The 26552-nt window shown below is 56.7% G+C and overlaps 8 protein-coding genes across 8 annotated transcripts; 6 read left to right on the forward strand and 2 right to left on the reverse strand.

Annotated features, from left to right (window-relative positions):
* Nucleotides 1-331: 331 nt before the first annotated feature.
* On the forward strand, nucleotides 332-5325 carry DICSQDRAFT_98076 (S-adenosyl-L-methionine-dependent methyltransferase; the record flags this gene model as incomplete). Its single annotated transcript, XM_007361381.1, has 25 exons — nucleotides 332-398; nucleotides 459-514; nucleotides 568-631; nucleotides 691-754; nucleotides 816-823; nucleotides 877-1237; nucleotides 1287-1536; nucleotides 1585-1953; nucleotides 2009-2118; nucleotides 2168-2428; nucleotides 2480-2831; nucleotides 2881-3175; nucleotides 3233-3326; nucleotides 3375-3538; nucleotides 3594-3634; nucleotides 3685-3701; nucleotides 3753-3935; nucleotides 3986-4244; nucleotides 4296-4309; nucleotides 4362-4604; nucleotides 4656-4696; nucleotides 4750-4818; nucleotides 4875-4969; nucleotides 5026-5130; nucleotides 5182-5325. The coding sequence occupies exons 3-25, from the start codon at nucleotides 568-570 to the stop codon at nucleotides 5323-5325; spliced, it is 3603 nt and encodes a 1200-aa protein (XP_007361443.1). The 5' UTR covers nucleotides 332-398; nucleotides 459-514.
* A 94-nt stretch (nucleotides 5326-5419) lies between these two features.
* Nucleotides 5420-5979, reverse strand: DICSQDRAFT_36669 (uncharacterized protein; the record flags this gene model as incomplete). The annotated part of the gene is made up of 5 exons (XM_007361382.1): nucleotides 5420-5595; nucleotides 5653-5672; nucleotides 5745-5749; nucleotides 5819-5878; nucleotides 5929-5979. Coding segments are annotated over 5 exons (312 nt in total), but the record flags the coding sequence as incomplete, so codon positions are not given.
* Nucleotides 5980-6228: 249 nt separating this feature from the next.
* DICSQDRAFT_78400 (ARM repeat-containing protein) lies at nucleotides 6229-9235 on the forward strand. Its single transcript, XM_007361383.1, has 12 exons — nucleotides 6229-6479; nucleotides 6530-6627; nucleotides 6681-6916; nucleotides 6978-7241; nucleotides 7301-7394; nucleotides 7448-7517; nucleotides 7568-7725; nucleotides 7782-7936; nucleotides 7992-8306; nucleotides 8363-8529; nucleotides 8581-8755; nucleotides 8812-9235. Exons 1-12 carry the CDS (start codon nucleotides 6370-6372, stop codon nucleotides 9175-9177), a joined length of 2208 nt encoding a protein of 735 aa, XP_007361445.1. The 5' UTR covers nucleotides 6229-6369; the 3' UTR covers nucleotides 9178-9235.
* A 213-nt stretch (nucleotides 9236-9448) lies between these two features.
* On the forward strand, nucleotides 9449-12024 carry DICSQDRAFT_177545 (mitochondrial pyruvate dehydrogenase E1 component beta subunit). The gene is made up of 9 exons (XM_007361384.1): nucleotides 9449-9508; nucleotides 9566-9841; nucleotides 9919-10257; nucleotides 10320-10567; nucleotides 10630-11163; nucleotides 11219-11278; nucleotides 11326-11380; nucleotides 11450-11668; nucleotides 11729-12024. Exons 1-5 carry the CDS (start codon nucleotides 9464-9466, stop codon nucleotides 10919-10921), a joined length of 1200 nt encoding a protein of 399 aa, XP_007361446.1. The 5' UTR covers nucleotides 9449-9463; the 3' UTR covers nucleotides 10922-11163; nucleotides 11219-11278; nucleotides 11326-11380; nucleotides 11450-11668; nucleotides 11729-12024.
* Nucleotides 12025-12181: 157 nt separating this feature from the next.
* DICSQDRAFT_177547 (oligomeric complex COG6) lies at nucleotides 12182-14831 on the forward strand (the record flags this gene model as incomplete). Its single annotated transcript, XM_007361385.1, has 7 exons — nucleotides 12182-12592; nucleotides 12646-12776; nucleotides 12837-13205; nucleotides 13264-13798; nucleotides 13861-14214; nucleotides 14297-14365; nucleotides 14427-14831. 7 exons carry the CDS (start codon nucleotides 12182-12184, stop codon nucleotides 14751-14753), a joined length of 2196 nt encoding a protein of 731 aa, XP_007361447.1. The 3' UTR covers nucleotides 14754-14831.
* Nucleotides 14832-15042: 211 nt separating this feature from the next.
* DICSQDRAFT_48959 (uncharacterized protein) lies at nucleotides 15043-16124 on the forward strand (the record flags this gene model as incomplete). The annotated part of the gene is made up of 3 exons (XM_007361386.1): nucleotides 15043-15155; nucleotides 15229-15293; nucleotides 15409-16124. 3 exons carry the CDS (start codon nucleotides 15043-15045, stop codon nucleotides 16122-16124), a joined length of 894 nt encoding a protein of 297 aa, XP_007361448.1.
* Nucleotides 16125-18269: 2145 nt separating this feature from the next.
* DICSQDRAFT_143539 (uncharacterized protein) lies at nucleotides 18270-22538 on the reverse strand (the record flags this gene model as incomplete). Its single annotated transcript, XM_007361387.1, has 10 exons — nucleotides 18270-19940; nucleotides 20008-20776; nucleotides 20836-20859; nucleotides 20917-21459; nucleotides 21541-21589; nucleotides 21942-22008; nucleotides 22066-22242; nucleotides 22304-22359; nucleotides 22428-22465; nucleotides 22522-22538. 10 exons carry the CDS (start codon nucleotides 22536-22538, stop codon nucleotides 18270-18272), a joined length of 3411 nt encoding a protein of 1136 aa, XP_007361449.1.
* Nucleotides 22539-23121: 583 nt separating this feature from the next.
* On the forward strand, nucleotides 23122-26349 carry DICSQDRAFT_49048 (APG9-domain-containing protein; the record flags this gene model as incomplete). Its single annotated transcript, XM_007361388.1, has 7 exons — nucleotides 23122-23810; nucleotides 23868-23987; nucleotides 24104-24637; nucleotides 24694-24793; nucleotides 24850-25028; nucleotides 25082-25565; nucleotides 25630-26349. The coding sequence occupies 7 exons, from the start codon at nucleotides 23122-23124 to the stop codon at nucleotides 26347-26349; spliced, it is 2826 nt and encodes a 941-aa protein (XP_007361450.1).
* Between the last annotated feature and the right edge of the window lie 203 nt (nucleotides 26350-26552).

Consider the following 26552-nt stretch of genomic DNA (forward strand, 5'->3'; position numbering starts at 1 on the left):
GTTGATCACGGGCAGGGACATCGCGGAAGACGCGTCGAGAGCGGGGGAAACGAGGAGGACGTCGTGGTCGTGTACAGAGGCGCGAGGTCCGTGACCGCACGCGACGCGACCCCATCACGCCCTTTGAGCGCCCACACACGCCTTGTTGTCTTTCGACATCCACGACCTCGTGCAGACCTCCAGGTAGCGTCCGGATGTTTTCTCTCGCCGTCTTGCTCCCCGCTGATCGTGTCGCCATTTTTTTTTCAGATTCTGTGTTTCCTCCTGGGAGGTGAGACATCCGAGGTTCAGTTACGCATCAGCCGTAGCCCACTGAAGCGCCATCGACCCTAGGATTACGGCGTACGAAGCACCCTTCAAACAGGAACCAAACCGCCGCCGATTTGGCTGCGGCCGTAGTACGTCTAGAATGTGGTCCTCGTGTCTACATATATTCTAATGTGTGCATTTCGCTACAGCCGACTTTCCTTACCAAAAGGCGGGATTTCCTTTGCGGACTAGCGGAATTCAAGACGTAGGTTGAAGCAATCAAGATGAATCATGCAGCTGCTGATCATGGCACCATAGATGAAAAGATCACAGGCCCCTCTAGGCAATTCTCCTGCGAAAAAGGCCCGCGCTCGATCCGACCGTGAGTTACCGTACTTCTTGCCGAGTCCGATCAGCCGCGTCATAACGGTGTTTCCATAGACAACCATGACTCTAGTCACGGACCGTCCATTTGGGTCGAGATTCCGACGAGGCCTCGCAACAGGTACGAAAGTCTATTTACGTTCTTGTATGAGGTGATGTGCTCACGTACCATTGCGTTTTAGCATAGCGCGTACGTGGACTGCCGATCCTACCCATTCTGCGCGGTGCTAACTTTTCTGGTAGCCCTCCGGACCCACTATGTTCCCGTTGGCGACGAGCTTCCCGAAGACGACGAACTCGTCGTCCCTGGCGAGTCAGTTCCGGACGTCGATGACGGTGAGGACGATGACGTTCCGATCCGCATGTTGGAGAATTTTGCTGTCTTCGACCGCACGACGTTCGAATTTGTTCCAGTCTCCCGTCTCCTTATGGAGGCGCCATCCGAAGACTGGGTCGGCGCGGGATTTGTGCGATCCGTCTCTAAAGATTCTGTCGACTCCGACGATGACGAAGATTCGGACTTTCCGTTGGTCCAGCTATCCTCGATACTAGAGTTTAGCGTCCATTGGGTTGAGAAGAATGGCCGGTCTTACAGCCTGGACGAGTGAGTTCCTCGATGGCAACTAGGCATCTGACTTCTGACTTGGGCCTAGGAACGTTTACCTCTTGACGGAGCATGCCTGGTACATACTTGGCAGCCCGTCTTCATCATACGCACCACATTACAAGTCCTTCAGGGCGCATCACGGCCTCTTCCACATACTCTTCTCTTGTCTCGCGGAGATGCCCAATGCGTCGGCGGACAAGCTACTCAACCATCTCCCTTCCCAGCTGAAGGAACGCCACGGGGCGCATCCTCTCTGTTCCTCTGTCTCACGTGAGGCTCTCACGTCCCAGCCCTTTGTGAGTGTGATATGTCTTCGATGGCGACGAAGGTTAACCTTGCCATAGGTCGCCTATCTGACCACTGTCCTCACAATCTGGTGGGAGGCACGAGACCAGCGTCAGCAGCTCTTCCAGCGGGTCGTCCGGTCGCCTCTCGTGAAGCACCTGTACCCCGCTCTTCCCGAGGCCTTCCCTGCTACAGACGCAGCCGAGCAGGCCACAGTAGTCACGCCGCGAGTGGGCGCAATCGCACAGAAACTCTTCTCTCAACCTCTGCGCGTCGTTCAGATGTCGGAGGGTGTGAGGAATGTCCCTTGTCAGGCGGTCCCTATCTGGCCCGTGCATAAGGGCGATCCTCAGGTGATCGAATGGGGGGAGGGTACGGAGGATCCACACATCTTCAAGTCGGTGGTCCTCGACGGCACTACATACTCTGTATGTCGCGCATTCCATCCCTCTCTGCATCACCTTTGTCTGACCATGGTGACAGGCTGGGGATGTTGTGATCGTGGACGCTGGAGAAGACGAACGCGCCAAGAGGGCGAAGCATGCTGTTTCCGCCTCAGCGTGGTGCAAGAATAATCTTGCTACCAAGAAATGGTCGGTTTGTTGCTTGTTGCTGCAGCGGCATCGACTGATGTCTTCGTAGGTTCTGCAAGATCAACTACTTCTTCGAGAAGTACGAACCTCGCCTGGGCTGGCAGAAGCTCTTCCATGCCCAGTGGCTCCAACATGGGTCACAGACGTTCTTGCAGGAGGCGGCGCACTCGAGAGCCCTTTTCTGGCTCAATGAGTGTGAGGACCTCCAAGTCGAGTGCATCTACTCACACTGTAACCTGCAACCCTGGCCACCTGGCGAGGCGGAACCCCTTGAGGACGACGATGGCCCAGAGAACCTGTTCTTCACGGGGTATGTTCGACCTGAATGCTGCTTTGTCTGTCTAACCATTTGCTTTCCAAGGCTTACTCTGAATGACACCGATCATTCCTTCATACATCTCTCTACCCAAGAGATTGAACAAGCTCTCTCCTACTGCACTGACGAGCTGAGGCCTTGCATCCCCTGTGGTCTGGACGCCTTAGAGGCTATGCAGGAGCAATGTATCCCCTTGGAGAGTGGAGGCGTAACCTACAGAGGCATTGACTATCATGTCAATGACTTTGTGTATCACCACAACTCCGGAGGGAACCTCCTCCATATTGGGCAAGTTGTGGAGTTCTCTGATCTCTCTTGTGAGGAGCCTATGGTTCAAGTGCGCCGATTTGGTCGCTATGATCATGTCGTCAAGGACAAGGCAATCCCATCTGACAATGTATGTGAATCTGGTCTGCTTTCAGTTCAATATGCTAACCTCATATAAGCGGCGCCTCTTCATGACAGATGTCATCATCTCTGTGAAGATGAAGGCAGTTGAGGGTAAGGCCTTTGTTGCCTGTCCCTCTTCTCCATGGCAGAGGGAACAGTGGGTCAAGGCAGATGATCACTTCTATTGTGATCTCTTTGCCAAAAGCCTAACCCCTCAATCTCTGGAGATCCTACAACCCACCGCTCTAGTGCACTGCAATCGGTGCTATGCTGCAGTCTTGGAAGAAGCAACAGAAGAGGAGCTTCTTTTGAAGACTTCATCAAAGCTAAGGGGCCTGGAGCTCTTTGCAGGTGAGCTAGACCTTCTCATGTGCATGTGATCTTAAGTTGAAATGTATGGTGATGTAGGTGCTGGTGGCTTGTCAACTGGCTTGGACCTGTCTGGCTTTGTTGAAACAAGGTGGGCTGTTGAGCTTTCAGAAAGTGCTTGCAAGACCTTTCAGTGAGTTTTTGGTGGGTTTCCATACTCAGTGTTCTCATGTTGAATTAGGGCCAATCATCAGAGCTCTCTGGTCTACAACCAGAACACCAGTACTCTGCTACAGCATGTGGTTGATACTGCAGAGGGTCATCATCCACGACCACTTGTAAGCAAAACAGGCACAAACCTTCCTCCTATGCCTCAAAGAGGGGAGGTTGACTTTATCTATGGAGGTATGCAAGTTATGTTGATGGTGAAATAATAGCTGGTCTAACACTTCAATTGTAGGACCACCTTGCCAGAGCTTTTCACAGATCAATCATAATAAGGTATTGGATCTTATTGGCATTGATAGCGATGTGCTTACATTTTTTGACAGAAAATAGATGATCCTAGGTAGGTCATCTTGAGCTATTTTTTCATCTATACTCTAAAATCTCCTTGAAGGAGTACACTGGCCTGCAACATGATATCCTATGTGGAGTTCTATAGGCCTATGTACTTTCTATTGGAGAATGTAAGAGGCATTCTCAATGCTCCAACAGATGGGCAGCCACGGGACCAGCCTTTGGACAGGAACATATGCATGGGAGTTGTCAAGTTCATTCTTCGCTCCCTAACAGCTCTAGGGTATGTGTCTTTCAACACAAGCTGATATATGTACTCTAACTAGTCTTTAGATATCAGGTTCACTTTAGGATTCTTCAAGCTGGACAGTATGGCACCCCACAAGGAAGGCAGAGGGTCATCTTTCTAGGAGCTCGTTGTGACATTCCATTGCCGCAATTTCCTACCCCTCAGCATGACTATCCCAAGTCAGTACAAGCCAAGAACTTGCCTGATGGTGGGGTTCTCTATCCCTATCTCCGTCCTACTGGTTGTGGCCAAGCTTGTGTTTCACTGCCTGCTATCACCACTGAAGAAGCAATTGGAGACTTGGTATGTACTACTTTCTACTTAAAGAACCAAGCCTAACTTGCACCCTTCTAGCCAAAGTTTGACTGGTCTATTTTTAACAATTCTTTGGCCAGATTAGTTGACTAACATCATCTATAGGAAAAACCCACATCTTGTAATTGCAAGATCAAGACAAGATGTTCAGAAGGGACAAGCCCGTCTAGCAGAGGGGATCATATGTGTTGAGGCTGTCCCCTCACCTAGCAGGAGCCTCACAGGCTTCCCCACACCTGTTGCATATCCTCAACCCCCACTCAGTCGTTTTCAGAGCTGGGTTAGAGGAGACAGTGATATAGTCACCTATCACTACACAAGAAGATGGTCTCCAGCTGTGGTTGAAAGGTGAGCATTTATATTTGAGTGAGCTACTCAAGATTAACTTATGCCATTTAGGGTGGTCAATGTCCCAATTCAACCTGGTGCCAATCATGCAGGTAATTGCTTTTGTATATTACAACATTCATCACTCATAGTGTCAAATTCATAGATCTACCCAAGATCTTGCAGATACCTTGCTGGCTAAATCCAGATGGGAGCTCTAAGAGTGCATATACAAGTTAGTGCTAATCTTCTCAATATCTCAAACTTCTAATGCTGATGTCAACATTCTAGCTGTCTATGGAAGGATTGACAATGATGGCTGCTTCATGACAGCATTGACAACCCTGGCTCCGAACCAAAAGGGTGGCAAGGTCATTCATCCTACTGTAGAGAAGTTCCGTCCCATTTCTGAGGTTACATGTTTCTAATATGAAACTCATAGCAAAATAGGATCATCACAATCAGAGAAGCTGCTAGAGCCCAGGGTTTCCCTGACTCCTATCAATTTCTTTCAATTCATGATCTACCTAACAGATGTCTAGATGATGTAAGTGGTCCCACAGAACATGAACTCAGAAGTTGATCTCATGTCTTGTAGCAAGCAAGGCAGATTGGCAATGCAGTGCCTGTACCCCTTGCAGCAGCCTTAGGAAAGGAAATAGGGAAGTCCTTAGTTAGGCTTCAGAAGCAGGGAAGGGATCAAGAGAAGGTAGCACGGCTTCACAGCCCAGAGCTAGCATAGAATATGGGGTACTACACATCTAAGGACTTGTAGCTACACAAGACATGGTGAAGACTAGGCACCATTGGATGATTTGTGTATACTCACCTTGTGCTCTTTTGAGGATCTCTTCAACGCGCTGAACCTTACTTTCATTTCCAGTCCCAGGTGGGATCTCCCGGTCCACGCGTGTTCCGATCCGGATGTCTGTAGCGATGCGAGAAGCTCCCTTCGCATGCACAGCAGCGTGACAATCATGTATTGCCTGCACCACCTGGGACCAGGGCCCTTCTGCGAGACGGACGATATGGTTATCAAGTGAAGGATTTGATGCACTAAGGAACTTACCCAAGTTGGTCCCATAGCCACTGCCGTTGCAGAAGCACGTATTGAGCGTTGCGCAACGCCTGAGTAGGCAGAGGTCCAGCGGAAGCACTCACTGCATCTGAAACACACGCGCGCGCATATAGATTATCACGCTTTGTCGGTTTACAGCGACTGGCAATGTGCTCACCTTGAACTTGAGTCCTGTCTTTTCAAGGACGCGGACGCACTCTGCGATGTACTCAGCAACCTACAACCCCAACAATCAACATGATGGCTAGTGTAGTGTCTACAGCATACCGAAGGCTCCCCGGTACCTATCGGGATGAGACAGAAGTCTGGATTCGCATAGGAACGCGCGGATTAGTTACGTCCACCTGGGAGTGAAAGCGATACGAACCTGCGACCGCGTATAAACCATTCTGGGAAGCGGATTGCGCCATGATGCAGGTGTTCGAATGTGCACAACGCTTTCGTCGAGCGTGGTGATGGATGGCGGACGAAGCGTTTGCACAAGAGCCTGTCCACCGAGCCATGACGCGCGATCGACTCGACTCGTGCGAAGGCCGCGCCTGGCGCCCGGTCGCGCTCCCATCTCTTCCAGCTTCCACCTTCTGAGGCACCGCCCTTCTCCCCCAAAGTCCCTATCCTGTTTGCTCTGACACACGCTCTTCACTACGGGTCGTCGTATCAGGACATGCGGTTTGTGACCGCTCGGAAGACACGGGAACGTTAGCCGTCATGACCATTGCCACCATCAATGTCGCGTCCTTGAAGGCGATCAAGAACTCTGTCATTGGAAACCGTACTTCGAAGGGGGTTTACGGACGGGATGAAACATTTGTTACGAAGTACGTCGTATTCCGAGGCATGGAGTGTGCCCGCGCTGACGGTCTGCAAGGCTCGTTGATGCGCTCAACGACCCCCCTGCTCCTGCTGGCGACTCAGCAACAGCCATTCGTATAGAAGCTTCGCACATCATCGCATCCTTGTCGTATGGTGTGTGCGCCATTCTCTCAATGACGATCAACTTTCTCAAGGCCTGTTTGCAGGCTCGCCGGACGCTCTGCGGACACTACTACGGCTCAATGCGCCACAAGCCTTGCTCTACGCCATTTCCACTTTGCAGCCCAAGGATAGCGTCGCATTGAAGGCTGCCCTCGCGCGTGCACTTCGGGCACTTGCGATTGCTGTCGCGGACGCTGTCGGGCCCTCTCAGTGGGGTCTCGCATCAAGCGTTTCCGATCTTCGAGTGGAAGCGAAGGTGGCTCTCGACTACCTGTTTCAGGTATGAACGTATTGATCGCCTAATCGCCATGAAGCATATCTAACGGCCTCTTGTACGACAGCCCGAGGTCCTGGACGTGTACATTCCCTTGCTTGTCGATCCATCGGCCCAGGTGAGCGCCGCGATGGCGCAGCTCGTCGCGTCCGCGGTCCGGGATGCTTCGCACAGGATACGAATATCCGAGTGGAGCCCCCTCGTGGAGAGGTCTGTTGAGACGAAAGGGAAGCGTGGTTGGGAAAAACGGGATCCTACGAAGTCGCCAAGCCGCCTCGGCGGCTGGATTGCTCGTACGCTCGCCACTCTATTGCATCGTAAGGATGTGAAGGTGGGTCCCTTATTTTGGTTCTTTCGACGAAGGCGCTCAATGAACCTGAGCGGCATTAGCTTCAAGAAGCAGCGCTCTCGGCCCTGGCTGCTCTAGCGAAAGACAACGAAACACTCGCCATACGCTTAGCGAAGGGCCCACCGGGACAAGACTGTGCGTCTGCTCGTCTCTGGTCCGACGTACGTCAACTGACTTGAACCTTGTAGCTGTCCTTACAGTTGTGCTGTCCTTGTGCAAGTCTAGGAATGTGGATCTCCAATTGGCTGCCTCCCTATGGTATGTCACATATTGACTCCTGGTGGTCCTACGCGCTTACCGGGCTCTAGTGCGACCAATATCCTACGCGCGTCATCGTCTCCAAACAACTCTTACATTTCGCCGAGCGATCAGGCTACCGCGATCACTATCATGCACGTCTTGAACCGCGTCATCGGCTCAGATACGGCGAACAACCATACGAAGACTAAAGCTTGCTTCATTCTATGTGGGTTGCGCACGCGTACGAGACTCTACACGAGGGCGTTAACTGAACGCTCATAGACTACCTCGTGACGGACCATAGAACGTTCTGTCAACTCGCGTTTGAACGCAACTCTCTTCATCAGGTCGGTCAACTCGTCAGCGCCATCACGCCCGTGGAGAAGACCACGGAAGTGGAAGAGGACGAGCCGGAGAGTGTTTCTCGACTTCGCGAGGTCAGCACCATCCCTCCCTCGTTGCACCCACAGCCATTGGACTGAGTTTTGCTAGGCTGTGCTCACGGCAGTGGCGGCTATCTCCTTATTCGACATCGACATTCGGTTCGCAATCACGGACGAGCTTCGACTTATACCCGCGATACAGGCGAGCCTTTCGCATCCGTATGTCGGCGTGCGATACGCCGCATGCCAATGCGCTCGCGCGCTAAGCCGTGCGGTAGCCGCCCTGCGCACCAACATCGTCGACACTGGTCTGGGCATGTCCGTCTTCCAGCTATTTATGAAGCAGGATGAGGATCGTCGGGTGATGCACGCCGCGTCGGCGGTTATGTGCAATATTGTCACCGACTTCTCTCCGTTACGGTCGGTATGTCTTGACCGTTTCGGCGTCGTCTCTATTTCACTGGTGACAACCTCTTCCAGACTGTTATCGATCAGGGCGCTATTACGAGACTCGTACAGCTGCTAAACCACGGAGATGTCGAGCTGAAGCTCAACGCTCTGTGGGCGTTCAAGAATTTGCTATATAAGGCCACACCGGATCTGAAGCGACAAGTGATGAGCAGCATCGGCTGGAGCGAGATGAACAAGTACGCTTGTCCCAACATTCTGCTACCTCATCCTGAACGACTCTTTGGCAGCCTCCTAACGGATCCGGACACCCGCATACAAGAGCAGGCACTGCATATCGTACGGCATATCGCGGATGGCGTAGACGAAGTTGACCTTGTATTCTCGGAGATGGGTGGTAGCGAGGCAATGCTCGGCTCCCTCGCGGTCGCAATGGAGTCTGACGATGAGGATGTGGTGTTGCAGGTGCGCTCGTGTGTATGCTTCTCAAGGCCGACTTCGGCTAACACTCGTTTTCATAGGCCGTGTTCGTTCTCGCAAACGTTGCCAACAGCCCCGCCCACCAGCGGAGCATATTGTCGCATCCACGGATATTGCATCGCCTGCGGGAGTGTCTAGTAGATGCGAAAGTCGAGATTCGACGACCGGCAGTCTCCTGCGTCCTCGAGCTGGTTCGTCATAATCCGCGAAGTCATCGCGAGCTCCACGAAGCAGGGATTGATTCTACGCTGCGGCACATGTGCGAGCACACTTCACATGTCAGCGCGAGCCCGACGCTACGCCTTGCCGGAGGGCGACACATGGGTGCGGAGGATGATCTGGAGGTGCAGGAGAAGGCTCAGCAGGCGCTGCATTGGTTGGAACACAGCTTGGATATGGACGTGTAGCTTTGTTCGACGGACTCGTATCGTGCTTTCGAGGATTGTATCGCTACATGGGTTCCTTATTTGTTATCGCTCTCGTACCGTTGTATAATGCACTGCATGCTGCTCTCCAGCCGGGTGTCGCGAGTGGGTCGGTCGGATGCGGTCGTGCGACTCGGGTGGGCGTCGCTGGGGCAAGTGGTGTGACTTTGGGGCGTGACCGATTTCACCCGAGCGCGTTTGGGCGACACGTCCCAGTCCATTTTGCGCCTTCGTCTGTACCCTCTCCCTTACCCCCGCCCTCACCACCATGGCCTCTCTCGCGCGGATCCGTGTTGCTGTCCCCCGCCGCGTCGTAAGTACCGCTCTCCCAACGAAAGTGAGCTGCCTCAGTGACGTTGCGCTCTGCCAGTCATTACAGCCGTTCGCGCGGACCATCCAGACCGCCGCCGATACGACGCAGCTGCACCAGGACGCGTCCCACTCCGAGCCATTTACGGTGAAGCTGCATGAAGACTCCTTCCGCGGGTACCGGACGGAGACTCCCAGCCTCGATGTCGAGGTCACGAAGGAGAATCTGCTCAAGTGGTACAGATCCATGACCGTCATCCGCCGCACGGAGCAGGCTGCCGACGCTCTCTACAAACAAAAGCTCATCCGTGGCTTCTGCCATCTTGCTATCGGTCAGGTGCGTCCGCATCCCAGACACTTTGCGCGCGGGACATGGGAGGACGAGCGCTGAGATGTCGTCGACTGTGGCTGTAGGAAGCTGTCTCGGTCGGTCTTGACTCTGCGACAACTTTCGATGACAACATCATCTCCTCCTACCGCACGCACCCCTTCGTCATCCTCCGTGGCGGAGACATTAAGAGCCTCATTGGCGAGCTTCTCGGCCGCGTATGCGGTGTGTCGAAGGGCAAGGGTGGTTCCATGCATGTTTTCACCGAGGCCTTCCAGGGAGGCCACGGTATCGTCGGCGCGCAGGTGCCGCTTGGTGCTGGTCTTGCCTTCGCGCAGAAGTACCATGGAAAAAAGCACGCGACATTCGCGATGTACGGTGATGGTGCGTCCAACCAGGGTCAGGTGTTCGAGTCGTTCAACATGGTGCGTACATGCCGCTCGTTCTGCACATGCTGAATGTTCACGCCACTTCGGTGATCAAATAGGCGAAGCTCTGGAACCTCCCGTGCATTTTCGTTTGCGAGAACAACAAGTATGGTATGGGTACATCCGCTGAGCGCAGCTCGTCCAACACCGAGTACTACACCCGTGGCGACTTGATCCCCGGTATTCAGGTGAACGGTATGGACATTATTGCCGTCCATCAGGCGACGAAGTTCGCAAAGGACTGGGTCAACTCTGACAAGGGTCCCCTCCTGGTTGAATTCGTCACTTACCGTTATGGTGGTCACTCGTACGTCATCACTTGTCTTCCTTATTGCATGCCTTGTCACTAATCGTTATGCGCGTCGCTAGCATGTCCGACCCCGGAACCACCTACCGTACTCGCGAGGAGATTCAGCGCATTCGTTCGACCCAGGACCCCATCCGCGGTCTTCAGCGTTATATATCTGAGTGGGGTCTCGCGTCTGAGGAGGACCTCAAGGCGATAGACAAGGAGGCGAAGGCCGAGGTCGACGCTGCTGTTGAGGAGGCTAAGGCTTCGCCGTTCCCCGACGAGAAGGAGCTTTGGACCGACATCTACTCCGCTGGTTTCGAGCCTCCGGCGATGCGCGGCAGGGACCGTGAGGAGGTCTTCCGCTTCTGAGAGGGTGTACGGGCGTAGTTCAGGGCCATGGTTGCGTGTGGGGCGGGTTTGTTACTAGTTTGATATAGACTACATTACGCTGGTTGATACTACTGCTTTGCATGCTATGCTGGAGTGTTCTAGTAATATCCGGAGCACCGTCCATGATTGAATGCAGTATGCAGGATCCAGACTGTCCTATGTCGGCCTGGGAGTAGCGATGTTGACTTCGGTTCCGTCATCAGCAATCACCTTGAAGCGAACTGAATGGCCTCCCGTGAACTCGCAGCTCGGGAATCATGAATTATAAAGGCTTACGAATCTCGAACGGTTCTCCCTTCGCTCTCCGGATGCTCGTAAAGTACAGGGTGCCCGCGCCTGTGATAGGTTCGATCAAGAAATCGGACGCGCACACCCGAACTCACCTTTGTGTCCTTTGACACGAAAGCTCAAGTCGATGTTGCCGCCTGGTATGTGGATCTGCCACGTCCGCGCGGTCAGCTCCCCCCTCACCCACAGTCAGCACGCAGAGGAACGGAGGTCGCGTACCGCGCCGTTGATCCAGGGGTCACCGTTCATCCACCAGACGGGCTCCGGTCGGACGGCCTCTCCGATGACCTCGCGCAGCTCTGCGTTGTCCCGGATGGTGTTCATGACCTGCTGCATGATGGACGAGGAGAGGCGCTCCTGGTTCCCGACGAAGACCATGAAGACGGCCCATGAGCTCACGCCGAGGGCGCTGAGCGCGAGGATCGCAGGCCATTTGCTCTAGTATGAGGCGCTAGTAAACGCGTGGTTTGGGATGTGGTGAAGGGAGGAAGGACGTACCCGTAGAGGAGGCAGGTCCTTCGGAGACGGTCGGGAGTAGTAGAGGCCGGGGCGTGCGGTCTTGTCGAACGTCTCGGCCTCTGGGAGGGGTTTGGGATGTTGCGTTCGCGGGGTCGTCGTGTAGCTAGCTCGGAGGAGTTGTAGATTCCGGACGTTCTGGACACCGCGGCATGCGCGAAGATGAATACGTAGCGGTGAGCGGAGAGACATGGACATAGTTGTGAGGCCGCCTTGAAAACAGCGACGAGGGGCTGTATTTTATGTCTTCCTCGTCTTATGCGTTGTAGTAGAGTGGGTAGAAAAGAGGAGGCAGAACGGGATGCTCGCGGATTCGGAAGGGGTCAAGTACAGTAGCCTGTTCGCGGCTGGAACGTGAACCGGCCGCCAGGTTCGCGTCGGCGCGGCGTCGCGTGAAATCATGCGGGGTCGAGCGCTACAGGCTATGTAGACGCAATGACCTCCCCTTCCACCTCTCGCATACCGTCTCTCTCCTCTCCGGCGGCGCAGAACCCCGTCTCTACCCGGCTGTACAAGGTCCTCAGCGCGAATTTCGACGACGATGCAACACGTGAGGCGTTAGATACGCTTGCGGAGCTGTACGCTCCTGCTCGTGGTGCCGGGCACACGGTAAATGGGAAGGGCAAAGAGGTCAAGCTAGACGGTGACCTGGATGGCGATGCGGAGGATGAGAATGAGAGTCTCTCTACGTTGAAGCCTAGTGGCTTGGTCGCAGCGGCGGCAGTGGAGGAAAGCGTTCCCGGAGACATCGCCGCAAGAGCGCGGAAGAACCTCCGGAGGGATGTCGAAAACAAGCTTGCGGAGTCGAGTCGCCAATTCCTGTCTGCATTTGGGGAGGTAGACAAGGTGCGTGTGCTTATGATATTTACTTTCGTCCGCTGACATGCACTCGTGCCTAGCAATTAGATACCTTGCAGGAGCACATAGGGCTTATGCGCGTGCGGTGTGATGAGGCACAGACTCAGCTACACGAAACGAATGAAGCATGCAAGTCTCTCCTTGATCGCGCAGGTTCGCTCCGAGAGCAGAGGTACGAGCGTAACTTACATTTGAGGTTGTCTATTCACTCACACATACTTCATCGAAACAGACAAGGCGTTGCAGTCCGCCAGTCTATCATTGCCCTGTTCCTCTCCCGCTTCACCCTCTCCGCAGAAGAGAAAGAAGCCATCACGTCCCGCGACGTTCCCGTTGGCTCACGCTTTTTCGCCGCGATGGACAAAGCGACGAAGATCCGCGACGACTGCCGCGTGCTCATGACCGGCGACGAGGGCGACACGAAGGCAGGCATCGACATCCTCTCGGCAACAGCGACGCACCTCGAGCAGGCGTACGACAAGATCTTCCGGCACTGCTCGTTCGAGTTCCGCCAGATGGGCAAGGACGCGACCAGCCTGGACGTCCCCCCAGCTCTGAGGGAGGCAGTGCGGAGGCTAAGGCAGCGGCCAGAGCTCCTGCAGTAGGTTACGCATTCGCTGTCGTCGTACATGCCCGCTTCTGAATCTTCCATTTGATAGAGAAGCGCTGCAGTACCTCTCACAAACGCGCCAGGCGACGCTTCTCTCCGCGTTCATGGATGCCCTGACCCGCGGCGGGCCCGGTGGGCTTCCACGCCCCATCGAGCTGCACGCGCACGATCCGCTCCGGTACGTCGGCGACATGCTCGCATGGGTGCACCAGGCGATCGCCGCCGAGCGGGAACTCCTCGAGAGCCTCTTCGGGGTCCGCGGCGACCGCCGCATGGTCGGCGCGCCGCGTGAGTTCTCCGAGTCAGAGGAGGAGGGCTGGATGGGCGAGATGATGGACGGGGCGGTCAAGGGCCTGTGCGGGCCCCTGAGGGTCCGGGTGCAGCAGACGGTGCGGTCGCAGGAGAGCAGCATCACGAGCTACAAGATCGCGAACCTGCTCGGATTCTACCTGTCCACGATGCAGAGGACGATCGGAAGGCAGGCGCTGCTGTCGAGGACACTGGAGGAGCTCACGGAGCTTGCGTATGGGGTGTTCTACGGCGCGCTCGAAACCCAGGGACGGGGCTTACTGAGGGTGCCCCTGGTGAGCGCTGCCGTTGTGATCTCGGCGTTTGCATCGGCGGTGACTGATGCCCTCTGACTTAGGATCTCGACGATACCGGCGTTTCGCCGCCGCTCGCTATCCTCGACCATGCCCAGGTGCTGCGAGAGATGATGATCGTGTACGAGTCATCTCTCGTCGGGAATGAGAACGAGGAGGAGCTGCAGGCCGGTTTCCGGGATATTCTCGACAAGATGGTCGACCCAGCGCTCGAGATGTGCTTAACGGGTGCAGAGGAGAAGAAGCGTCAGCGGCCGGCATGGGACAAGGCCGTGTTCGTGCTAAACACTCTAGCGTATCTGCAGACAGTGCTTGAGCCCTTTGCATTTGCCGTCGAGAAGCGTGGCGTTCTACAGGGGCTCGTGGATGCGAAGGTGTTACAGCTGATCGAAGAACATGTGAGCAGACCATTACGGCCACCGGCTTCTTCATCAGGAGCGTCGCCTCCTTCTCGAGTGTCACGCTGACGAGTATGAACAGTTCAAGGACGTCCTATCTGACTCTGGGCTGGCGGAGATTGCTGGGGCGTGCGAAGGCCGACGCGCGAATGTGAGTTGTGGAATGCTTCGCAGCCCCTGTCTTCGTGTCGCTGAACTCTCGTCGCTTTCAGGAGCCGTTGTCACGCATCCCGGCCGCCGAGCCCGCGGCGTTGCAGGCAGCGCTGCACCGGTTCTCGGAGTGGCTGTCCGGGGAGGAGGTCGTGCATTCGCCGCGACTGTCGCTGCTGACGATGCAGAGCTTGCACACGCGGGTGCACCAGGCCGCGCTGAAGCGGCTGGCGGAGACGTACGAGCGGGTGTGCGAGGAGGTGAAGAAGGCGGAGAACAAGTACGAGGCGGCGGCGACGCTGCTGGGGAGCGAGCGGCCGTTTGGGCAGGTGCGGCTGCTGTGGCAGATCTTTGGGCTGCAGGACGAGGGCGGACAGTATGGAGGATGATGTCGTCCTGGCAGTCATAGATGTCGTATGCTACGCAGACCGGATGAGAACACTAGGAAACTATAGCCACCGGATGCCAGATGGTTACTGTAATCGCGCCAGATGATAGGCCCCGCGAGGGGGCGCGTAATTGTGGCTGTGCAGGGGCTCGAGCAGGTTGGACCTCGATTAGAGATAATCTGCGTCATAGTCTCCATCATCGTCGCCTGCGAGCGTCGCCTCCGGTCTCTGCCTCTTGTTTTAACGACAAGTCTCTGGCCACACTGTTCTCGTTGCTCGGACAAGTACCATGTCGCTCGACACCCAGGTCGCTCTCGCAAGGCCATCCTTGCGGGGCGAGTCCACTCACCTGTCCAGGGCCGCGCGGCAAGTCGTCCCCCCCTTTCTCCAGAAGCTCTACGAGTGCGTCATCTTCCACGATGTTCTCTCGTCTTCGGACCGCTGAGCTCTCGACACAAAACTTAACCACTTCCAGAATCGTCAACGACGCCTCCAATGAAGAACTCATCAAGTGGTCCGAGAATGGCGACTCCTTCTACGGTCTGTCTCCTACCCACTACATCTGTTCCGTTATCCCTCGCTCATCCTTGCCCCCATCCGCCACTCATCCACCCCTCACAACCTCCGCTACTGTGATGTCTGTTCCCGACTCCAGTTCTCAACCATGAAAAGTTCGCACGTGAGGTCCTCGGACGCTGGTTCAAGCACCAAAAGTTTGCGTCCTTCGTGCGACAGCTGAACATGTACGGTTTTCACAAAATTCCTCATCTGCAGCAAGGCGTCCTGAAGAGCGACTCTGACACCGAACCATGGCACTTTGAACACCCCAATTTTCATCGTGGCCAACCCGACCTCCTCTGCCTCATCCAGCGCAAGAAGCAGCCCGCCCACGGCCAGCCCGACGATGCCGCCATGGACATGCACGATGCCGCCAGCCCCGTCGCCAGCGTCACCCCGGGCCACCTCATGGACATCAACTCGATCGTCAACGGCGTCGCCGCGATCAAACGCCATCAGCAGGCCATATCCGCCGACCTCAGCGCCCTGAAGCAGTCCAACGACGCGCTCTGGAAAGAAGCCGTCGCCGCTCGCCAGCGACACGCGAAGCACCAGGACACGATCAACCGGATCCTCAAATTCTTGGCTGGCGTGTTCGGGCACACTGACGACGCAGGCCACTCGAGCGATGGCTCACACTCCCCGCCCCAGGTGACGCCGCACATGCGGCAGAGGCTGATGATCGGAGACGGTCGGGCTCCCTCGAAAGTGAGGCACGTGGATATTATGGAGGTCGAGGATGACGAGGCGAACGCTATGCGTGGCACCAATTCATTTTCTTCGGGTGAGCACTCTACTCGTGTCTTATCCTAGGTCATCCTTGTAATAGCCGCTCGTCTCAAGATCGGTATGCCACCATCGAGACGCCAGATGTGACTGTGTCGTCTCCGTCCATCGCGCACTCGGATGCCTTCTCATCCGCTGCGGAGACCTTGTCTGACAGGTCAAAGACACCTCCTGTCCCTGTACGTCCTTCGCATATTCTATCAAGAACAAACAGCAGAGCCTCTACGCCACGTCTCACCAACGGCAGTACGGACAGCACACCCGCGCAGACTCCGCCCGCGTTCGGGGCCCAGACGAATGGCCAGCACGTCGACGCGGTGTGGCAAGCCGCCCTCCAGCACATGATGACATCCCCCGGCCAGTTGCAGAAGTTCGTGCAGGCGTTCGCCAGTCAGCAACCCGTGACGGGTCTGGGCAACCAAGACAGCGTTATCCCCCAATCCGCGTCGGTGATCCAGGCGTACGACCCGAACCAGCAGGACTACCTGCGTTGGTTCAGCGCTCCCGGCACCCCAGTCGCCTCCGCCCCCGCTTCCCTCTCCCCGCCTCTTCTCGCCCCCATCCATCCAGAAGACAGCGCTTCGTTACAGATCCTGCTTGACGAACAACAGCGACTGCAGAAGAACTACGAGGACGCGGCCGAGATCGATGCTGACATGGACATGCTCCAGTCGTCAATCAACTCCCTCATTCACAACCTCGGTATCGATCCTGCCTCTCTTGCACCTTCTCCGCCTGATGAGCCCATGTCCCCTACGTCGCCCACCGCACCAAGCCACCCTGGCGCAGTACTGAACGGCCACGGCTCAGGCACGAACGGCTTCGCCGCGCCTATGGCACACGACTCATTCACGAACGGTCTCAATGGCATGCACAGCGTGAGCGATGGCATGGGCGCCACGCAGCCCGAGAACCTCCTCGACTCGCTGCTCAGCCAGATTGGCGACGGGCACAGTGTCGGGAACGGCCACGGCGTCGGCTTCGACGCCATCGGCGGGCACATGATGGACGGCTACCAGGACATCACGAACCACTACGACCACAACACACGCATCGACGGGACGAGCATCGAAGACGCGAGCACGGAGCAGCTGACCGCATTCCTGGACGAGGCCGCGGGCGCCGAGGCGGCCCCCGGAGTCGCTGCGTCGCGGAGCCCCAAGGTGGGCCCCATCGGGGGCGCCGCGGCGCACCAGAAGAGGAAGTCGGACGTGATTGATCTCCAGCTGCCCATCTCGTCGGAGGGAGGCACGGGCAAGAAGGCGAAGCGCAAGCGCTGAGCACCCGACCTCTTCAAGAGCTCGTGCCGCTTGCCCGTGCTCGTGCTGCCTCCGTCTGCGCCTGCGTGTTGCTGCCGCGCGAGTTGCGGCCGACCTGCACCCTGCGTGCGCTGTGGATGGGAGGGGAGACGTTTGTGTAACCTGTGGCCCGCGTGGATATTCTGGCCGCCTGTCTCTGTCTCGTTCACTGTCCTCTCCTGCCCCATCTACTCGTCTTCCCGTCCCCATCACGGCTGTGTCCCTCTGCCGCTGCGGTCCGTTCCCAAACCCCACTTTCTCCTCATAACCCATGCCTAGGTCTTTCGGCCGAGTCTTTCGCGGTTGGTGGCGTATGTCTATGCCTGCTGCTCATTTTCTCCCCTCTGCGCTTGGCGAATGAGCAGTCAAGCGCCCGTGTGACCGGGGCATAGAGCTCAGGATGTGCGGGGATCGAAAGAAGCGTACGATTATAGATGTATCCGTACTGATATATAGCGTAAACCCTATACATGTCATCAGTGCTTAACTGACCAACTGGCTAACTGGTTAGCGAGAGCGAGAGAGAGACTGCAACATTCAAAGTTCCCCGGGGCACCAGACCGGTACGTAGCGAACAGGATCAGCACCAGGCAGGCAACGCGATAGCGCGACATAGTGATAGTTCAAAAAATAAATGAGTGCGATAGAATGATACAGATGAAGACAGGGGCCCTGCGCGAGAAGATTGAGCGAGATGAACTGAAACTAGGGGTAGAACGATGGTGGGTAGGCTACGTGCAACCAAGGCCGTGGCTTTACAGTGGGTGCAGAATGGGAAGTAGAGTATATAGTCCGTGCAAATGCAAGTAAGGGCGCCACGGGTGCGACTGGATGTGGATCTCGACGAGGTCGAGTTTTGCGCCCACGGGAAGTCTCACTCAATCAGCACCTTCGGGGGAAGAGGTGGTGGCGGAGGCACCGTCCTGGGCGTGCCGGGGGCAGCAACCAATGACGTCTGTCTTGACGGCCCACCACCGACGGACGGTGCAAATGAACTCTGCCGCGATAGGCCAGGCGCGAATCCTGTTGAGGTGGGGCCGGGACTCGAAGGGTTCGCGGCGGCAGAGAGTGTTCCGGGCCCGAACGTGTTGTCGCGCGCGTCCGTCTCCTCGACGTCGGCGGCTTCGTGATCGGAAGGTGCGAGCGAGGCGAGTTCGGGGTCAAGCTCTCCAGCGTCGATAGCCTGCAGCTTCGCGGTGGTCCGGATGTCCACCTGCTGCGTCTCCTCGATGTACTCCTTGGGCGGCTTGGGAGCGAGCGGAGGCGGAGGCGGAGGTGGGATTGCGCTGATGGGGAGTTGAGGGGAGGGTGTCGTGCGCGGGACGGCAGTAGGGTCATGGTATCCGTTCGAGGGTGGTGGTGAAGGGTAAGGCGATTGTGTGGGAATGGGAGGACGTGCTCCTGCTGTGCGGTCCTCCGCCTCGTACATGGCCTTGAGACGAGCCTTCTCTTCAGCAGCAGTTAGAGGGCGCGCACTGGAAGGAGTCCCGGGCATCACATTGGGTGAGATGGGCGGAGTTGGTGGTGGGCGACCACGTCCGCCAGAGCCGTTGATCATCTGTGACGTCCGCGGGGGAGGTGTCGGAGTCGGAAGAGGGGTACCTTGTGCGGCCGCATCCTGCTGCTCGTACTTTCGACGAAGCATCTCCTTCTCCGCATACGCGGAAAGGGGTGTTTGCGGTGCGCTGAAAGGCGGCGGATTGCCAGCGGGTGATAAATCAGGGTAGGGGCCGGGTGGAGGCGAGGACGCGTAATCCTGTGGGGGCGGGGGTGCAGGTTGCCATTGTGGCGGCGGCTGCTGAGCCTGAGCCGCGACAGCGTCTTGAGCCTCGTAATGTCTTCGCAACCTCTCCTTCTCAGAGAGGATCGGGTGTTGCGACGATCCGCTAGCCACGAAAGCCGGAGGCATACCGGCCGGCGGTGGTTGCACAGACAGGGAAGACACTGGATAGGGCTGGACTTGTGAAACGGGACTGATCGCTTGCTGACCGGGATAGAGAGCGTCGTACGGTACGGGGTCGGGGCCGGCGTTGCCGGGCACACGTCCGTAATGGGCAGATTGTGTCTGCCAGACAGCAGTCTTTGCTTCGTAGTAACGGGCCATCATCGCTTTCTCTTCGGCTGCAGAAGGCAGAGCACCAGATGATGATTGACGACCATAGGTGCTCCCAGGAGTAGTAGGGGTCAGGACGGGTTGAGATGGCTGGGAGTGATATGGTAAAGTTATAGAGCCAGTGGAATGAGTGGAGCCCGCGGTAACAGGCCGATTGATGGCGGCCATTGCTTCAGAGTAGATGGTAGCACCCGGGGATAAGGCGGGGCTCCTTGCGCTTCCGCTGGCGACAGGAGCAGCGGACAAGGCGGAGCCACTGGCAGCTTCAAACGCCTCCTGGCCGCGGGCGCGCACGACTGCAGCTTTAGCTTCTTCGAATCGGCGGGCTTGGGCCTTTTCCTCCTCGGCGCTTGGCCAACGCTTCTCCGGCTTGCTAACCGCAGACGCAGGCGTGGTGGCGCTCTTGATGGACTGTGCGTCTCCGTGGCCGTTCTGCGAAGATTGCTTGCGAGACGTGAGCCAACCATGCAGCAAGACATACGCCAAACTTGGGACTCACGTCAACGGAAATGCGCGTCCCCTGTACACGATTAACACTCTCCACCGCGCGCTGATACAAGATCTCCTTCTCCTTTGCCGCGCTTATCCATTTTTGAGCTGCGGTCGTCGTCTTCGGCGTCGTTGTCCTCTGTTGGTTCGGCGCAGCCTGTGTCTGCGATAGCTGTGCCGACGGTTCCAGCGCAACAGGGCTCTCGAGGATCGTCGAAGGCTGTCTGCGAGCTGCACGCTCCGCCTCTGCTTCTATTTCGCGCAGCTCTTCTTCAGTAGTGTTTACGAGCGTCAAACGACTAGTTGGATTTGAAGTGCGCCCGCCACTGGACCGCGGGCGCACCGCAGCGACGGGGACATCGTTAGACGCGCCGCTACCCGCACGTGTGCGTGACGCGCCGTAGCCCGTCGCACCGATAGTCTGGGCTGCAAAGGTCACCGGGGTGCCCTCCGCGGTCTTCCTGCGCTCGCGCTCGCCAAACTCGTTCGTGCTGCCATAGCCGTAGTTAGTCTTGTCTGAATTGGGAGGTACAGTATTGTACGGTCCGAGCGCGGGCTTAGTGGGCGATCGGAGGTCTGATATGGAGGACTTCTTGTCGATAGAGCTCGAGTGCGTATGGGAGGGCGTGGCAGAGGATGGCGCAGAGGGAGACACAGCTGGGGCCGCAGGCGTGGCGGTTGCCCTGTTGCCCATGAGCGCGGCCGGGAACTGTTGTCCGGAACCGGTTTGGCCATTCGGATGGCCAGGGAGCGAAACGTTGAAAGCATGACCTATCCGCCTGATGTAATGTCAATGAATACTTTATCACTGTGGATATCGACAAGTGTTCGAACCAACCTCATGGCTTCAGCGGAAACGGCTCTGCAAAACCACTCGAATTAGACGCTTTCAACACATCAGAAAGAAGCAATGACGAACCTCGGCCAGTTCGAGATCATAACCGGAAGATCCATGATGACGGGCTGCCCGGTGTTCATCAACGCCTTCACGGTGAGGACGTAGTTGATATCGATGTGCCTCGCAGCATTGATTGTTGCCGACGTGTGGTGCGGTGGCACCGTGATGCTCAGCTCCGCCTTATGCTGCGTCCCGCCGTAGAGCGTCGCGTTCACTGGCACCTTCTGCTCTCCAATGCTCGACACTTTGACCTGAGGGCTGCCCTTCTTGCCTTGCGTATGAGGGGCGGCGCGGAAGATGGTCGTCTCGCGAAGCATGAACTCGAAGCCGCGCAGGAGGACGGTGTGTAGCGTGTCCGACTTGACCGTCGCCATCACCACGACACGGTCGCCGGGGCCATAGCAAGTGTGCGATCTTTCGACGACGAGAGTCACACCGTCCTGCGAATGGGATCGCGTCTCGGGCTGCAGGTAGATGGGCCATGTCGAATGCAGCTCGTGCTTGTCGATGGTGATCACCGACGCCGTCGCAGTCACGGTGGGCTTGTCTCGCCGCAGAAAACCCCTACGACGTGTGATTAGTCGGTCACAGAGCGAAGCGGGGAAGCTGGACGATCCCACTTCCATGCAAGAACGGATTACTCACTTCTTGCCTTGTACGCATACTGACGCGATGAGCTCGTACTTGATACCGGCTAGGCAAATGGCATGAAGTGAGCGAGTGCACAACTGGACAAGCGCGTGCTAGAAGGGGATTGAGAATACGAGATTCCACGCGCACAGGAGTACCGCGCGTCAGCGCGCTGACATGCACCTGAATGGGCTCTTCAAGATGCACCATTGTTCAACCCCAACTCTGTCTCGAAACCAGTGAACAACTCATGGCCTGAGAGGGCTAGCGTGACATACGCCTGCCGAGGAGAGACGAGTGGGCGATCCGTGCAACACGTAGGTGTGTGCCGATGCACGCGGATGTGGCGAGAAGTGGAGAGGGCCGATGTCCAAATATGCAGCTAGTGGGAAGGGGCGCATGGGAAGACGACTCACCACCTTTCTCGAGTGCTATCGTAGGGGGTATCGACTCCGGGATCCGTATGAAGAACGGAAAATCATTCTGTTACCATTGTGCGGTTGAGGACATCAATGAGCTCGAAGAGCGGAAAGCACGCACCGTGTGTAGTGTGCTGTACTGGTCGTCGGGGGACTGCCAGAGGTTGATAGGGCTCTGCCCGACGAAGTCGAAGAAAGTGTTGGCCACACCGCCGCCGGGGAGTGTCTCGATCTTCCTGAGCTCGATGCGGACCCACTTCGCCTTCACACCTTGCTGTCCTACCCGGACCTCAATGGCCTGGGAACAGTGGGAGGTTAGTATATGCATAGAGTATCATTCGTGGAATGATTGTACGTACACCTTTGACAGCAGCTTGGGGCCTGTCGGGTCCACCTGGTGGTATCCCAGGATAGCCTGGTTTGCAAAACCATGTGAGTACGCGCCATTCTCCCTGCCATCTCCTGTCCTAGAAACGCGCGAACCTTGGACGAAGTCAACATTAGGAGGGGGGCGTAATGTTCTAGGATGCTTGTGAGTAAGTCTGACAAAGACCAAAGCATCGAGTGGGTGGCGCACAACTTAGGCTGAGACATTGAGTCGGGTATAGGATAGTGGTGAAAGGAGAAGGCTGGAGAGCGCGCCGAGAGTCGACAGCCGCGACGACGTCGGCGTCGCGTGGTAGGCGCTGAGGCACATCCTGCACTGCTATCCGCAGGCGCCCATTTGGACAGATTGCGATAGCACACAATACTGAGGGTAGTCAATATTAATGCTTACGTCCCTGCCACTTACACTCGACGATCGCTGCGAATTTCGTGAGGGAGATGCTTCCGCTGGCGCCGCCGCTCAGAGACAGAGAACAGTGTTCATCGCGGACACTCAGTGGCAGATAACTTCATCCACACGCCGGGCCGCTCTGAGAACGGGCGGCGCTTGATGAGCAAGAGTAGCGCCCGTAGCGCTGCCTCGCGTCACGGTCGGCGGCTGTCGCGCCCGTCCAAAGTGAGCTTTGTTCGACGCGCAAGCCTCAGCCACTACGTCCTGGAGACCCTTCCTCATATTCTGCTTTCCATCCAACGCTCTCGATGAGGCATGGCTAGCGAGCCAAACTCACGCTCCATGTACGGCTCCCAGTCCATCTTCCCTGGTGGCAGCAGCTCTCGTCCGTTCCTCAACATGCTCAACCCCATGGGTCGCACATACCAAGGCTACATGCAAGCCAACCAGTCTGTCGTCGAGGAGGAAGACGAGGAGAACCAAGACCTTGAAGCGGGGAGCCCACGCCGTAGTACTTCACGCTCAGGCTCCCGCTCCACGACAAAGTCGCATGGCAAACGCAAGGTTGCGTGGGGCGGAGACGCCTCAGAGATGAATGTCCTCCATCCAAACATACGTAGAGCGGACCCCAAAGATGGTGAAGAGTCCTCAGATGGCGAGGTCCCGGAAGATTTCATGATCGAGGCGTCCAGTCATGCGGCGGCGGCGGCGGCGGCAGCTCAGCAGCGCAGGACGACGTCTCCTCAACTCCAGAAGACCGCGAAGGGCAAGGAGCGGGAAGACCGTAAGCAACCACTCTATGCGTCCCGCAAGGCTTCCGTCCAGAAACCTCTTCTCCCTACGACTACCGCCGACGCCCCCGTGTCGATACCTCCAAGACCATCCGAAATCAACGTTGACCCGGAACCGCAGTCGGAACCTCTACACGAGTCTCCAACGAAGCATATACGCGGTTTGGATGAGCATGAACGTGCCCTGTGGAATTGGGTGAACGTGTTTAACCTTGACGCGTTCCTCCAAGAGGCGTACTATTACTACGAGGGGAAGGGGATATACAGTATAGCACTATCCCGAGGCTTGAATCTCCTGTCTGTCCTACCCATCCTTGTCGTTCGTTCAAGAAATATACTGATAGTGTCACATAGCACGATTGGCTTCGTGATTGGATTCTCAACATTCCTGCTTGGATGCGTGGACTACTCTCGCATACGACCAGAGAAGGTCACGCGATTGCCAGACATAGTCGTGAGCAGTTGTGTATCTAGGTGCGTGTCGAGCGAAGCGTTGCACAAACAAGCTCCTGTCTGAGGCACCTCGCAAACTTACACCCTCCTTATATTGTTTGTCCGCCCTTCATTTATGCTGACTCTGATTCCGTCAGGTTCTCCGGGTTCACGCTTCTCTTCTTCATGCTCTTCTCTACGTTTTTCATCTGGCAGCTCGTCTCCTACACGCTGAGCATGATACGCCTCATGGACATGTATCGCTTCTACACCCACCTCCTGCACATCCCCGACGAGGACATCCAGACCATCTCCTGGCCTGAGGTCGTCCGCCGCATCGGTGCCATACGCGAAGATAATCCCCTCACGGCCATTTCATCCAACACGGCCGCCCACCAGTCCGTCACGGCGAAGCTCGACGCACATGACATCGCGAATCGGATCATGCGCCAGGAGAACTTCCTCATCGCGCTATTCAATAAGGAGCTGCTTGACCTCCGGGTGCCAGTGCCGCTGTTTCTGCAAGGCATTCCGTTGTTCAGGCGGGCTGCGGACGAGCAGAAGGGGAAAATGCTGACGCGGGCGCTGGAGTGGAATCTGAGGTTTTGCCTAATGGAGTATCTGTTCGACGAGAGCGGGAGAGTGCGGAAGGTATTCTTGAAGAGCAAGAACCGTGCAGCGTTGATCGAGGGGTCAGTTCACCCAATTGCTTAACTTCATGACGATCAATACTCATATCGGGGATCAGACTGCGGCGACGACTGATATTCATGGGCTTCCTGAATGCCATCTTCGCACCATTCATCGTGCTGTACCTCCTCATGTTCTTCTTCTTCCGCTACTTCGAGGTAAGCCTCTCTGTTACTCGCTCCTACATCTTTATTGGAACCGTCTACTCTCGCAGGAATATCACAACAACCCGTCCAATATCAGCGGCCGTGGGTACACTCCATACGCTCAATGGAAGTTCCGCGAATTCAACGAACTACCGCATCTCTTCAAACGTCGCTTGAACGAATCGTACGAAACCGCCAGCATGTACATCGGCCAGTTTCCTAACGAGAAGCTCACGCTCATTGCGAGGTAGGATAGTTTCCTCACTTCCTAGCGCACGCACATGCATAACCATCTCGCAGGTTTGTCTCGTTCATCGCAGGGTCCTTCGCTGCCGTCCTCGTGCTCGCGTCCATCCTCGACCCTGACCTCTTCGTCCACTTCGAGATCACCCCGCACCGCACGACAGTCTTCTACATCGCCGTCTTCGGCTCCATCCTTGCTGTCGCCCGCGGCATGGTCCCGGAGGAGAACCGCGTGTTCGACCCCGAGCTGCTCATGCAGGAAGTCGTCCAGTATACGCATTACATGCCTGATGAATGGAAGGGCCAGCTGCACTCGAAGAAGGTGCACGAGGAGTTCGGGCAGCTCTTCGCGATGAAGGTCATGACGTTCGCGCAGGAGCTCATGTCGGTAATCTTGACGCCATTCGTGTTGTGGTACTCGCTACCGCCGTGCGCGCCGGCGATCGTGGACTTCTTTAGGGAGTTCACGGTGCATGTGGACGGGCTGGGGTACGTCTGCTCGTTTGCAGTGTTTGACTTCCAAAGGCACGGGAACGTCAAGGTGCGTTGCATCCCGTACATCACATGTATCTTGCAGTCTTAAACCTACGCCCCCTTATGTCCAGTTCGGCGCGAAGGCCAAGGTCGAGGAGCGCTTCATGTCCAGGGAGGGCAAGATGGAGAAGTCCTTCCTTAACTTCAAGGCCGCCCATCCTGATTGGACGCCCAACGACCCCCATGGCTCCGACTACCTCTCCCGCATGGCCGATCTCGGCGCCGCGTACCCCAACGGCGTCACCCGTCGTCGCCTCCTCCAGCGCTCCATCATCGGGCCCGTCCCCGAGCATGGCATGGACTCAACAGTGCATCTCCACGCCCCAGGGCCCCAGGATAAGGCGAGGGAGTACGATAGGGCGCTCCGTGCGAGCCAGAACGTGCGGAGGAGAGGCCCTGGAGCGAGCATGATGGGGAGCGTGCTGCACCCGGGGCAGCTGGGCGGAGTCGGCCAGAGTATGCTCCAATCGCACATCGGAGGCACGGCAATGGCGCAGACCGCCGTCCTCGGCGACTCGCAGGGGAGCGTGTTCCCCGGCACTGGGGCGGGAGGCAACGTCGCCGATTCGGTCATCCCAGAGGAGGATCTCGCTGCGGACGGGGGCGTCGGGAGCACGCTGGGCGAGTCATACGTCGATGGACGGCGGCCGCGTGCGAGCATCACACAGTCTCAGCAGGACGACGATGAGGCGGAGTTGGAGGATGGTGGTGTCCTGGGGCTGCTTGCGCAAATTTATGGAACGGGCGCGAACTTGAAGGGGCGTGGAAGGGGTCCACCACGTGCGATTTGAAGAGCGGTGGTAAAGCCGGACGCTCCATTGACGACGGATACGTTACTTGATCTACGCAGAGCGATGTGGATATATGAGGATGTAATGCCTTTTGGATGTTAATACGGCCGCAAACTTCATTCGTATTCTTTCTTACCTTGGTCCAAGTGCAGTGTCTTGAAATGCAGCAGAAATGAGTGCTTCCTCGGCGATGTGCCGCATGT

This window comes from Dichomitus squalens (genome assembly GCF_000275845.1).
Source record: "Dichomitus squalens LYAD-421 SS1 unplaced genomic scaffold DICSQscaffold_2, whole genome shotgun sequence".
NCBI classification, from domain to species: domain Eukaryota; kingdom Fungi; phylum Basidiomycota; class Agaricomycetes; order Polyporales; family Polyporaceae; genus Dichomitus; species Dichomitus squalens.

Excerpts from the sequence above, each read along its gene's own strand:
- DICSQDRAFT_78400 (XM_007361383.1), top strand. The coding sequence starts at position 6,370 with ATGACCATTGCCACCATCAATGTCGCGTCCTTGAAGGCGATCAAGAAC. Across the intron at positions 8,307-8,362 it reads ACTTCTCTCCGTTACGGTCG|ACTGTTATCGATCAGGGCGC; the intron begins GTATGTCTTGAC and ends AACCTCTTCCAG. Across the intron at positions 8,530-8,580 it reads GGCTGGAGCGAGATGAACAA|CCTCCTAACGGATCCGGACA; the intron begins GTACGCTTGTCC and ends ACTCTTTGGCAG.
- DICSQDRAFT_177545 (XM_007361384.1), top strand. The coding sequence starts at position 9,464 with ATGGCCTCTCTCGCGCGGATCCGTGTTGCTGTCCCCCGCCGCGTC. Across the intron at positions 9,509-9,565 it reads TTGCTGTCCCCCGCCGCGTC|TCATTACAGCCGTTCGCGCG; the intron begins GTAAGTACCGCT and ends GCGCTCTGCCAG. Across the intron at positions 10,568-10,629 it reads TACCGTTATGGTGGTCACTC|CATGTCCGACCCCGGAACCA; the intron begins GTACGTCATCAC and ends GCGCGTCGCTAG.